Below are 11,927 nucleotides of genomic sequence, written 5' to 3'. Positions count from 1 at the left end.
CTTCCCCTCCCTGTCCCGAGTCCCGAGTCCCGAGTCCGCTCCCCGTCGGGCGTTGCGGGCTCGTTCCGCCGCAGAAAGCTCCCAGGCCGTTCTAAACGTGTCCCCGTTTATTGCGGGAGCAGAGCGGAGCGGGAGGGAACGCGCACAGCACGGGCGGGGGGAGCCGGGTCCCATCGGGCAGCCCCAGGCCCGGCCCTGGCCCCCCCCCCCCCAGTCCCCGGGAGGGGGGAGACCCGGGGCTGGGTCCGTCATCGCAGCCCGGCCTCGGGCACTAAAACGTCCGGCAGTCGTGAAGCTCCTCGGCGCCGTTGATGCGGAGGCCCTGCAGCAGGGGGAAGGTGGCAGGCAGCTCCTCGGGGCAGCCCCCGTCCCCCAGGCAGCCCTGAGCCCCTGGGAACCACACGTTCTCGTAGGGCTTGGGGCTGGGGCTGGGGTCGAGCAGGGGCTGCGTGGAGCTGGAGCGCAGGTAGAGGCGCGGCGGGACGTGCTGCTGGCCCTTGTAGCCGTCGCCCACCACCCGCGCGTACTGGATGGTCTCCCCGCTCCCAGCGGGGCCTTGGCGTGGCTCTGCCCAGCCGCCGGGACCCTCCTGCCGCACGTAGGGCTGAGGCAGGATGGGGAAGGTGCTGGGGGGCTCGCCGGTGGGCTCCTTGCCCCAGGGGGATGGCAGCTTCCCTGCCACCTTCTCAAGCACTGTGACAGTAGATATGGCGGCCAGGCCAGGCTCCCTCATGCCGGGGACACGCAGAGGCTCCTGGGGAAAGGGTGTGTGGTCATGGCTTGCTTGCAGGGTGCAGCCTCTCTGCTGCCCTCCCACCCCAGCTCCCTGCACCCCTGTTCCCCGTTCCCCATCCCAGCACGGCCTTGCGCCCTGGGTGCTGTGCCCTCCATGCTGGGCAGTGCCAGGGAGCTGGGGGAAACTGCTGCCCAGGTCTCACCTGCTGGAACTCCGCCGGCACCCACTTGCCCAGGCTGCTGTTGGCAGGGTCAGGGACGCTGGGCCAGAACTGCTGCTTCACCCTGGTGACCAAAGGACAGGGGGCCTGAAATGGTGGCCTTGGGGCTGGCCTGGCTCCCACCGAGCTCAGGAAGGGGTGACACCACTCCCTGCATTTGCCCCCATCCCTCCAGCAGCCAGGCTGTGCCGCGGGGGACAGGGACTCTCAGGGCAGCCCAGCCTGGTGGCACAGGGCCATTGCATCCTGTGGCAGCTCTCGGTACTCACCGCCCCTTCTTCTGGAAGCAGATGAGCAAAAGTATGAGCAGGACGAAAATCAGCCCCAGGGTCAGGAAGAGGAACTGGATCTCAATGTCATCTGGAAAACGGACAGGGGAGAGGATTGCAGGGGGAACCACAGTGGGGCACCTCCAGCCCTGCTGTGCCGTGAAGCCAGGGCAGGATGCAGGGTTTGGTAGGTGCCCTCTTGTCCCTACACCCCCCCCGGGTGGCTGCAGCCCCTCACCTAGCACCATGGTCACCAGGGTCAGGCTGGTGCCGTTGGTGCTGCCGGCAGCCGTGGATGCCATGATGTGTACTTTGTACAGCGTCGATGGCTTCAGCTCCTGGATCACAAAGGAGCTGAGAGTGGGATTCACGTTGGCACCTGGGAAGAGGAGGGTGGCTGTTGGCGTGGTGGGGGCTGCTCTGCGGGTGCCACTCACTGGCATGGCCCCTGGGGTCTCTGCTGGCCAGGGGGTCCTGTATGGGACGTGCACACCCCCCTGACTCTCTGACAAGGGCACAGGTTCTGATGTCCCCAGCCCACACATGGAGGCAGAATGGAGCACGGGAAAAGTGCTGATGTGGGCAGGACTCACTGGACACTTCTGCGGTGCTGTTGGCCCAGAAGATGGTGTAGCTGGTGATAAAGCCGTTCTGCATCTCAACCGGCACCGGCTCCCAGCACAGCTCAGCATAGGACTTGCCAATACTCGTCAGGTGGAGCTTCGGGGCATAGGCTGGTGCTGAAACAGAGCAGGACAAGCAAGTGGGTGCTGTGCAGAACAGCTGCCTCGGGGTGGGGGACCAGTGAGGGGGATGCACTGAGAGGGCAGTGCTGCTGCCGGGTGTGGGCATGGGACTCTGCCCCATGGGGCTCAGTCCCACAAGGAGCACCTTCAGAGAGCAGCCTAGATCCAGCCCCATGGGCTGGGCTCTTCTGCATGGCCCTTGAGTTGGGGGCACATGGGGGGAAGGCTGGCTCTCCTTTTGGAAAGGCAAAGGTTTGGTGGTGTGGGATGAGCCTGCGGGGGACAGCTGCTGGCAGCACACCTACCCATCTGCTTGGAGTAGGCTGCAGTGTGGGTGGGCACCCCTATGGCCTCTGTGTAGAACGGGTACACTGAGATGTTGTACCGCTGGAAAGGCTCAATGCCATCTGCAACAGAGAATGAGGGGGGAACCAGGGGGGTCAGGGCTCTGGCAGCTGAGACCCCCAGGCTGCCCTGCGCCTGCCCCACAGCACCAGCCCACCTGGCCTGTGTCATACCCTGGGAGTGCATCCAGAGGATGGAGAGAGGGTGTGGGTTGGCCGCAGGGCAGGGTTTGGTCTTGGGCAGTCAGGCAGGGTGCCAGCCCTTGGTACAAACCCTGCCACACAGCTGGCCAGGAGGATGGGGACCCCCCGGCAGCCCCTGGCTTACCCTGGATGAGGGCTGCAGTGGCAGTGCCATCACGCTCCATCTGCCAGCAGGTGCTGCAGCGCCTGGGCTCTGAGGACACCTGCTGCCACTCCAAGATGTAGGCGGCTACCGGGATAGGTGGTGCCTCCCAGTGCACCCACAGGCTTCGATCGTCCCTGGGTACTGCCCAGAGCTTGGCCAGGGGCTGACCTGCATGGGAATAACCAGCAGGGATGAGGGGAGAGGGAAACATCCCTGCCGCATCACCCCTAGCCCCTGCCCTGCTCCTCGCCCTGGCTGTGCACCCTGCAGACAGCCTGCTTTGGAGCCCTATGGACACCCAGGGAAGCGTCTTCCCCACAGCAGGGGAGCTGCTGGGGAATGTGCTTGTGGAGCTGCTGGGGAATGTGCAGAGCCCCCGGGGAGCACGGGGAGGTTTTGGATTGCAGGAGGTTTACGCTGCCCTCACCTTTCCTCTCCAGGAGGACAACCTCGGTCGCTGCCGACTCGCCAGCAGCATTGTAGGCTGAGAGATAGACCCTCCTGGTCCCCGCCGGCATGGAGAAGTTGCACTGGGTGTGGGTGGTGTTGCAGACGGTGGGGCGGTCCCTGCCCTTCCTCCTGGGGCTCAGGGTGACGTGGTACCCCAGCACTCTCCCGTTCGCCTCCTGCTGCCGTGGGGCCTGGGCACAGGCAGGGTGTGCAGGGATGCTCAATCCCCATGGCAATGCCCTGGCAGCCCCCATGCCCCTCACCCCTGCCCATGCTCACCTTCCAGTGCAGCTGCACCTCCAGCTGCCCTGCAGCCCCAGCCGGCTGAACGCTCCACCACGCATCCAGCTTCCCCGTGGGAGCTGCAACAGGAGAAGGGCAGGCAGGGAGCTGAGAGGGGTGAGCTGTGCCGCTGGCTGGGCAGAAGGGACACCCCGAGTGACTTTGCACCCACCTTTCTCATGGGTGGTGTAGTTCCTGCCTGCGCTCCACTCACTCCAGTAGCCCTGTGCCGAGCTCCGCCGGCACCGCATCTGGAAGTGGTACGGTGTGCCGAAGAGGAAGCCGCAGCGCTGTGTCGTGCCAGCCTGGCCAATGATGCCGGTGACCTGGTGGCAGCAGGAGTGAGGGCTGTGCTGGCTCCTGCCTTGAGCAGGGGCTGGCTTCAGGGGCCCAGCCGGTGCAGGACCTGGCCCTGCTGTAGGTGCCATGCAGGGCATGCGAGGGGGCACCTTGTCGTCCCCCTTGATGCAGACACCCTGCTGCTTCCATTGCAGGAAGCCTGGCAGAGCTTGGAGCAGATGGGAGGATCCCAGCTCCTGTTTGCCCACCCTCCCGAGTCCTGCTGCCCCAGCATCACTCACCAGAGTCCAGACGGGATCCTCCAACAGCCGGTAGCGCAGCTCACACTGCAGCTCCATGTGCGCGTTGCTGCGGGACACCTCCCAGGCCAGGGTGACGCAGTCAGTCTGGAAGGGGACGGACTGGATGCTCTGCAGGATCGGAGGGTCCAATTTGGCTGGAGGAAGAGCCAGGGAGAGAGCTGCAGAGGTGCAGGGCTGCGGCCTCACACGGGGCCATTGTTAACACCATGAGCCGCATCACCCCAAGGTGAGGATGCCTCTGAAACAGCTTGCAGCAGGGGATGGGAGCTGGAGTGTGCCCCTGCCCGGGATGCAGGGCGATGCTTGGAAGAACAGCACTGGCATTGCTCTGCAGCCCATGCTCCAGGGCAGGAAAAATACCCCACAGGACCCAGGGTCTGGTACCTGGCCAGGAAGGCCACATGTTTGGGTCTGCTAAGGGGGTGAGAGCCCAGCGTGGCTGTAGGAGGGCTCAGCTGGTTTGTGGGCAGCCCTCCCCTGTGTCCAGAGCAGGGAGGACGAGTGACACCGTCTGCGAAGGTTCCTTTTATAAATAGTTTATAGGAGCTGGATATATTATTAATAGACCTCCTGAATAAATGGGTAATCAATTGCTGGAGAGAGTTGTAGAGTGCAGCAGGTCAACCGGCAGCTCATAACCCACCGGCACAGGCTGCTCAGTCTGTAATAGGGCTTTGGCACCTATTCATCCTGGCAAGCCATTTATCATGGGAAGCTGCCCGTAAAATATGACCTGAAAGCCCGGCGTGCTTTAATGGCACTCTAATACCCCTCTCTCACTGCTGATGAGCTTCCCCAGCCCCTGCCCTCTGCACGAGGCTGGCAGCTCCAGCTGTCACTCACCAACGTCCATGGGGTCGATGAAGAGATGCTGCGACTCGGCCGTGCCCAGTTCGTTAGTGGCAGACACCCAGAGCTCCATTTGCCGGTAGAGATGGAGCAGCCGGCGCGGCACCGTGCAGCGGCTGTGGCTGCCTTGTGGGGTGCAGCCCGTCACTGCCTGGGCTCTGCTCCTGTGGCGGAGAGAGGGGTGGGCTCGGTGGGACACTCCAACAGAAGGGAAGGCTTGCCATGTGGTTTGGCAGAGGGTGAGGGCCAGGAGAGGTGGCCAAGGGCCAGACACTGGTGACCGTGTCACCCCCCCCGAAGCTTACGTGGCACACTTCAGCACGACACTGGTGGGGAGGTGGCTGTTGGCTCCTGGTTCCCACTGGCACGTCAGCCCGTAGTCACTGAGGTTCAGGGTGCAGCTGAGGTTGGAGGGTTTGGCAGGTGGGTCTGCGAGAGTGTGCCCAGGGAAGATCCTCAGCAAAGCCCCTGTCCTGGTTGCAGAGGAGCCCCAGCCCCCCCTGTGCTGGCTGCACAGAGCCCTCCTGTGACCCCTGCTCCAAATCTGCCTTGCCCTGCTGCCTGCCCACTGGGCACTGGTGTGCCATGACGTGGCCGGGCATAGCCCCAAAACAGCCACCATCAGCTATCGGCTTCGGTGGCTTTGCCCAGCTCACTGGAGCAGACACATGTTGGGGAGGAGTCATGCGAACCCCGGTGCTGGGTTCCACTTCTGCAGACGTAGGTGACCCATGGTGGCAGCAGACTTACAGCCAGCCCTGATCTCAGCCATGCCGACGCGCTGCTTGGTCCCGTTCCACTCCACCCAGCACCACAGCTTGGCCTGCGTGCGGTTGAACTGGGGCAGGATGAGGTTGGACACCTCCGTGTCCCCTGGGCCCTGGCGCTGGCTCCCGGCCATGGGCTCGTTGTCCAACATCCAGGTGATCCGGACCTTCCCACGCTCCAAGCCGCGGCAGAGCTCGCTTCGGATGGTGCAGGACGCCGTGACAGCCGAACCCAGGGGCACAACGGGTGAGCCCACAGCCACCGAGGCACAACCCGAGGTCCCTGCAGGCAGGAGAAATGTGTCACACCCCGGACGCGGCCACGACAAAGCCATCTCAGCTCCTTGGCACCTAGGCAGGACAGAGGGACAAGTGCCTCTTCCCTTAGACGGGCCCCCCAGCCACTGGAGAGGAAGAGCCGGGCGTTGGGCAAGCCTGCCGGCACACGCCGGGCCCCATCCTGCCAGCTCCCACCGCGCTGCCGCTGCTCCAGCCCATCCACAGCAGCCCCTGTGTGCCGCAGCCCCAGCTGATGGGGACAGGATGGGTGCTGGGTGTCTAGGGACATGCGGGACAACGGGACAAGCCCCACTCACCACCCAGGCGGAGGAGCAGGAGCAGGGAGAGCCGCAGCAGGAAGGGTGTCCCGGCACCGCGCCTGGCCATGGTCGTCTCCGTGGCTTTGGCATCACCTGGAATGGAGAAAGCGGCTCGTCTTGCGGGTCAGGAAGGGGCTGGGATGAGGTGGGCTGGAGGAGCCGTGTTGCCACCGTCACTGATGCTTCCTGGAGCAAAATGTCCTTTTGCCGTCAGAGGCAGCCTCTCCTCTCCCCCGCAGCCCTTCCTGACACCTCCACCCCCGGGCTCTGCAGCCGGCGCTGCTGCAGGCGCTGGTGAGATGGAAGAGCTGAGCGGTGAGGCGATGGCCCCTCTGGCACAGCCTGCCACCAGCTTTTGGCCCCACACACCCCGATCCTGGGGTGCAACACCCCATCGCTGGCCGCAGGCACGGGCTGATTTTATCTCAGGTACCGGGCAGAGATTTGTGGTTTCAGGGAGGGTGAGCGTGGGGCTGATAAGCTGAAAGAGGGGAATGAATGGACAAGGGCAGCGCAGCAGGGCTGGCCAGAGCTGTGGGTCCTCGGGGTCCTGCCTTCACCCCCTCCCCTGTGCTGCTCCCTCCAGCTTCACCCCCATCCTGCCGTGGGGAACAGCTCTGGAGCGGCAGCTGCCTCTGCCCCTGCCCCTGCCCTGCCCGGCTGCCAGCTTACCCTCTGCCCTGGGTCCGTCCCAGCTGCATCCTTGGTGCTGCAGGCACTTGGCCCCCGAGGGGCTGCCCAAACTGCACCCCACCTCTGGGTGCCCACAGCTGCTTCCCCCCACCAAGCCAAAGTCTAGAGGCAGATGAGGGATTCAAGTGTGGGAAATGGGGGAGCAGCCACCCCCAAGCACCTGGCACATGTGGCTGTCCTGGGTAGGGGACAGGACAGAGCCGCTCACACAGCCATGGGCAAGGTGCTCAGCTGGACCCAAGCATGCCAATGCCCCATCCCACCTCACCTCCATCCCACCTTGTCTCCATCCCACCTCGCCCCCATCCCACCTCACCCCCATCCCACCTCGCCTCCATCTCTACCTCACCTCCGTGCCTGGTGTGTCTGGCCGCAGCTCACCGCCCGCTCCCAGCACCGACCTCTGGCTCCCAGCGGCTCACCGTGCTCAGCCCGTTTGCTAACATGCTGCTTTCACCGTTAGTTCCTCAAAACCAGTGCCGTTAATTGCTCTGACTCTCTGAAGAAGGTGATTGCAAAACACTTCCCTGAAGGCTGTGACCGCCTCTCTTGCCGCAGGAAGGAAATCCCAGCAGCATGCACACATCCAGCGTGCTGGGAGCAGCACCCAGCCTGCCACCCTGCCCGCTCCAGCAGCCGGGATGCGATGCAGTCGGGATGTGGCACAGGCCAGGGGATGCCAGACTGGGAAGGCAGAGAAGGGAACTCAGCCGTGGCTTCCAGCCCAGGGCAGTGCTGCCTGGGTGTAGATCTCCTGCACCAGCCGAGCCCTGTGTTCTTCCTGGGCACTCACCACAGGGAACTGGGCTTATCCACAGCCATCTCCTGGGATGTACCTCCCCACCCCGGACCCTGGGCACAACACCACTGCCCCTCGCAGTTCAGCTATGGGCAGAGCTGCCCTGCAAAGCCCTGTTTGACCCAAGTTGTCCACATTCCCACCACACACTCCATCTCACCCTAGAACCCATAAGATGCCCTGAGGGGAACTCAAGACCCAACCTTCCCTCTGGTACCTCCCCATGCCAACCATTAACCTGGGTTTTTCCAGCAACCCCTCACCCAGGGCCGTGCCCAGACACCCTGGGGGGCTCCCTGCCAGGACATCAGGCAGCTCTACCCACCCTGGCATCGTAGCCCCAGCCGGGAAACACTACGTCCCACAGATGGGACTGGTGTGTGGGGGTAAACAGGGATTGCCCAACCCATGACGCACCCGCCACCTTCCCCATGGAGGCAGCTGTTGTGCAAACAGCTGTTTACTACGGGATTTGTAGCATGTGTTTCACCTCCAGTGGTGTGTTACTCAGAGCTCACGCAACCCCACGCTGCAAACAGCTACGGGGTCACCCCAACAGCCCAGAAGGTAGAGTGGCCCTGGGCTGTGTGGGGAGACACAGTCTCTCAGCATCACCTCCCACAGAGCCAGGATGCAGGCCAGAGGGTGATGGCCCCACAGTTTGAACATGCATTTTTTCCCCCCAAAACTTCCCAGGGACTCGCAGGGGCTTTGTGGGAGCACAGCTCCCTGGACTGGGACACGGGGCTGATTCCCACCACTGCTGACCTGGGGTGGGAGAGCTGCCCTTGCAACATTTCCCTGGGGTGTAGCAACCCCCAGTATTTTGGGACGGAAGCGTGGCTTGCAGGCTGTTTACCAGCCGAGCAGGAATATCCGCAGGTAGCCATGGCGACGTGGGCATCTCCGTGGGAACGGAGGGCAGCGGCGCTGTGAACAAACACCCAGCTGGACACAAACCAGCGCTGCCCTCCCTGCGCCCGATGGGGCCCTGCATGGGGACATGTGGTGGGACCCCATATCCCGGGGTCCGGAGGGGACCGTGCATATCCCCCCCGCATCACATGCCTGCCCTCCAGAATCACCTCCACAGGGAAAGTGTTTATCTCTGAGGAGGCTCTGAGCATGCCAAGCTCTGGGGTCATGGCTCCCTGCACTGCACCGGGGGCAGCAGCCCCTTCCTGAGGTCAGGGATGGAGCAGACGTGCCCCCATGACAGTGTGTTATTGCCTTGTATCAGGTCTCGGTTCCCCTTAGGCACTGAGTCACTCTCACAAGCCCACAGATCCTGTCCCCGGGATGGGACAGGGACAAGAGGCAGGGTGCCATCCCTGCAGGGCACCCACAGGTCCAGGAGGCCCAGCCAGCCCGGCAGAGGGGCCTCAGAGGGGCTGGGGCAGGAGGACGTGTGGGGAGGAAGGTGCCAAGATGTGAGACCCAGCTGGGATGGAGGGTCCCACGGGATGAGGCTGTGGCGGCACAGGGGCAGGTGGTGACATGGGGCCACGGTGTGGGACAAGCTGGGAAGCACGGTCTGGAGTGGGGGTGGGTGCTGGTGACCCAGACAAGTCAGGTTTTGGGGTGAGCGGTGGGGCAGTGGGCTCCCAAGCCATGGCGCAAGAACCACCCCCCCCCGCCCAGGGCTGCCTGGCGAGGGGGAAGATGGAAAGGGGAAGCGGCCGCAGGGCTTTTCCCGGATTGCAGCGTGTGGGACAGGGAGGTGGCTCCATTCCCCGCCAGGCTGGGCTCCATGCGTGACTGGGGGTGGGATGCAGTGGGACCCCCACACTGCTGCCGAACCACAACTGCTGCCACAGCATCCTGGGGCCAGCGCATCAAGGCCCACAGAGCCCCACTGCCAGCACCCCTCTCCCACCATGCTAAGTGCCCGGGGTGGGGGGGGGTGTCAGCCACCTCTGTTTCTCAGGCATGTTATCAGCACCTCTGATTTAATCCCTGCTGGGCTGATCATTGCTATTAAGCAGAATAAAGCACATTACCCGCCAGTATCAGCTCAGCTGTCAGCGAGACCCAGCCTCCCTGAAGAGATTTTCCCTTTCTTCTTTCTATTCCCTGGAAAAAAAAATCAATTATTCCCAGTCTTGCAGGGTGCAGGGTCTAAGCCCTGGATCTGCTGCGGTCACTGACAGACAAGGAGAGTGGTTTCATTGGATGAGTTCAAAGAAAACACCTTGTTCAGCCATCAGTGATGGGCAGGGAGCAGAGGGCTCCCAGCCAAGCCACCCAGGTGACAGGGAGGAGATGCTTAGCTTGGGCTGGCAGCACAGGGAGACACTGTGGGAGCCCAGGCTGGGACCCTCCTGCATCCCCTGGCTCCAGTCACCGGATCCCTGGGTACTGGGGATGCTGGTGGTGCTCATCCCGGCTGCTGCCCAGCCCCTCCCCAGCGAGGCGGCTGCAAACTGGAGAGGAGTGATTGCAGGGGTCTGAGAGGCTGACCTTGAACAAGGCTCCTGACACATTACTGTAATTAATGAGGCAGGAGGATTAATTTTCGGTGCTGCAGGGATCTGGGGAGTCCCCAGTGGGCACAGGGAGGGGGAGGACAGGGCGAGAGGGGCAGACAGCTGCCTGTGCTGCCTGCCATTATTCATCTCTAATGTGGAAGATGCCAAAAGGATGTCAAGGGGCTGCAGGATGGGTGAGAGGGAAAGAGATCTTCCATGGGACTGTGTAAAACTTGCATGTCCCAAAATGACTGGCTCAGCTACCCAGGTGTCTGCAGCAGAGGCGCAGAGGTCGAGCCCTGTGCCAGCCCCTCATCCTCCTGGATATTCCCACTCCTTGCTGAGACACTGTAGAGCTCCAAGGTGCATCTTCTGTGGTAGACACAGCTGAAAAGAAATTTCCCTTTGATGCTGCCCCTCATCAAACCAGCGGGGCAGGGGGATTTTAGTGCCTCCCCCCTGTGACCGTGGTGCCAAGCAGCGTATTCGATCCCAGCTGCCGGGGCTGAGCTCTGACCCTTCCCAGCAGCCAGGCTGCAAGCACAGTGTGATGATTTTTCTGCTCTAATAAACACCCCTGACAATAATAGAAAAAAATCGGCTTTTATCTGGAGAAAAATGTATCTGGAGATTATTTACTGAGAGTCAATATCTGCCCAGGGAGGCTGTTAGCCCTGGCAGCTACTCGCTGTCAGCATGGCTGGACCGTTGTGTGGAACGGGGGCAAACTGGTCCCCCTGTTTGCTCCCACTATATAAATACACCATCCCACCCACAGACCCTCAGCATCCCCCATCTGTTTTACCCTGGGCCAAGCTGCAGAGAGATGGGAGGGCTCTGGGTGCTCCCAGGGGCTGGAGCCCAGCTCGGAGCTGGCCACCTCTCATCTGCAAAAGGCTCAGGTCTGCAGGAGCAAGAAATTCACGGTCAATTGAGTTGCTGCTAATCACAAAGGGCAATTAAATGACTGCTTCTTGAGGGCTATAAACATCACTGATTTAAATCCAGTGACACACGGAAATAGGAATCCAACCAAGCAGCCCCCAGAAGTGCTTTATTCCCCATTATTTTCATTAGCTGGCTTGTAATTTGATTTGTCCCTGTCCTGCTGCTGGCTTTTTCCCTGGCCAAGAGGAGTGACAAATGCAACACCCTCTAACTTACGAACCCTGATGGTGTCCGTGTGAGTCAGGAGTGACGTGGCTCCTCCAGTTCCCAAAACCAGCCCTGCAAGAGGGGACTGAGGGGTCGGGATGCCTGGACCATCCTTGTTGGTGACCCCCTGGTACCACAGCATCCCGTGCAGAGCCAAACCCCCACTCCCAAAGTCACCATGGCCAAATGCTCCGGGCACGGGGGCAGATGCCAAAGGAGGGGACGTCCCATCCCTGTTGCAGAGCAGGTGTTAGCCCAGGAGCAGTGTGCCAGGGGTGTTACCTCTGCTGCTCCATCACACTCCTGGCATGGCTTGTTTTCTGCAGATTCCAGTGAATTTCAGGAGGCTTTTTTGGCAAGCCAGGGTAAGGTCTTTCCCCTTTGGTCTGAGTGTGCAGCAGAAGAGCCAGAGGTGATGCTGGGACGGTCTCCCTGCTCTTGTCTCTCCCCTTGGTTTGCTTCCTTCTCCCTGTTTTCCCAGGGGACTCAGCTGAGGGTGTTGACCCCGAAGAGGGAGCACGCTGGGGGTTGCTGGATGGAGCAGGGCTTGGGAAGGGCAATTCTCCAGGGACACCTTTGCAGTGCTGTTGGGATCCTGG

The 11,927-nt window shown here is 62.2% G+C and overlaps 1 protein-coding gene across 1 annotated transcript; it reads right to left on the bottom strand.

Annotated features, from left to right (window-relative positions):
• Positions 1–89: 89 nt before the first annotated feature.
• CSF3R (colony stimulating factor 3 receptor) lies at positions 90–6,280 on the bottom strand (the record flags this gene model as incomplete). Its single annotated transcript, XM_084274308.1, has 15 exons — positions 90–754; positions 939–1,020; positions 1,226–1,316; positions 1,464–1,604; positions 1,819–1,965; positions 2,277–2,378; positions 2,644–2,832; positions 3,092–3,305; positions 3,394–3,476; positions 3,569–3,722; positions 3,978–4,132; positions 4,842–5,011; positions 5,153–5,276; positions 5,598–5,897; positions 6,211–6,280. 15 exons carry the CDS (start codon positions 6,278–6,280, stop codon positions 272–274), a joined length of 2,505 nt encoding a protein of 834 aa, XP_084130434.1. The 3' UTR covers positions 90–271.
• Between the last annotated feature and the right edge of the window lie 5,647 nt (positions 6,281–11,927).

Source organism: Gallinula chloropus (genome assembly GCF_964237585.1).
Source record: "Gallinula chloropus genome assembly, chromosome: 22".
Classification (NCBI taxonomy): Eukaryota; Metazoa; Chordata; class Aves; order Gruiformes; family Rallidae; genus Gallinula; species Gallinula chloropus.
Note: the sequence above shows the minus strand (reverse complement) of the source record. Positions and strands in the feature narration are given on the sequence as shown.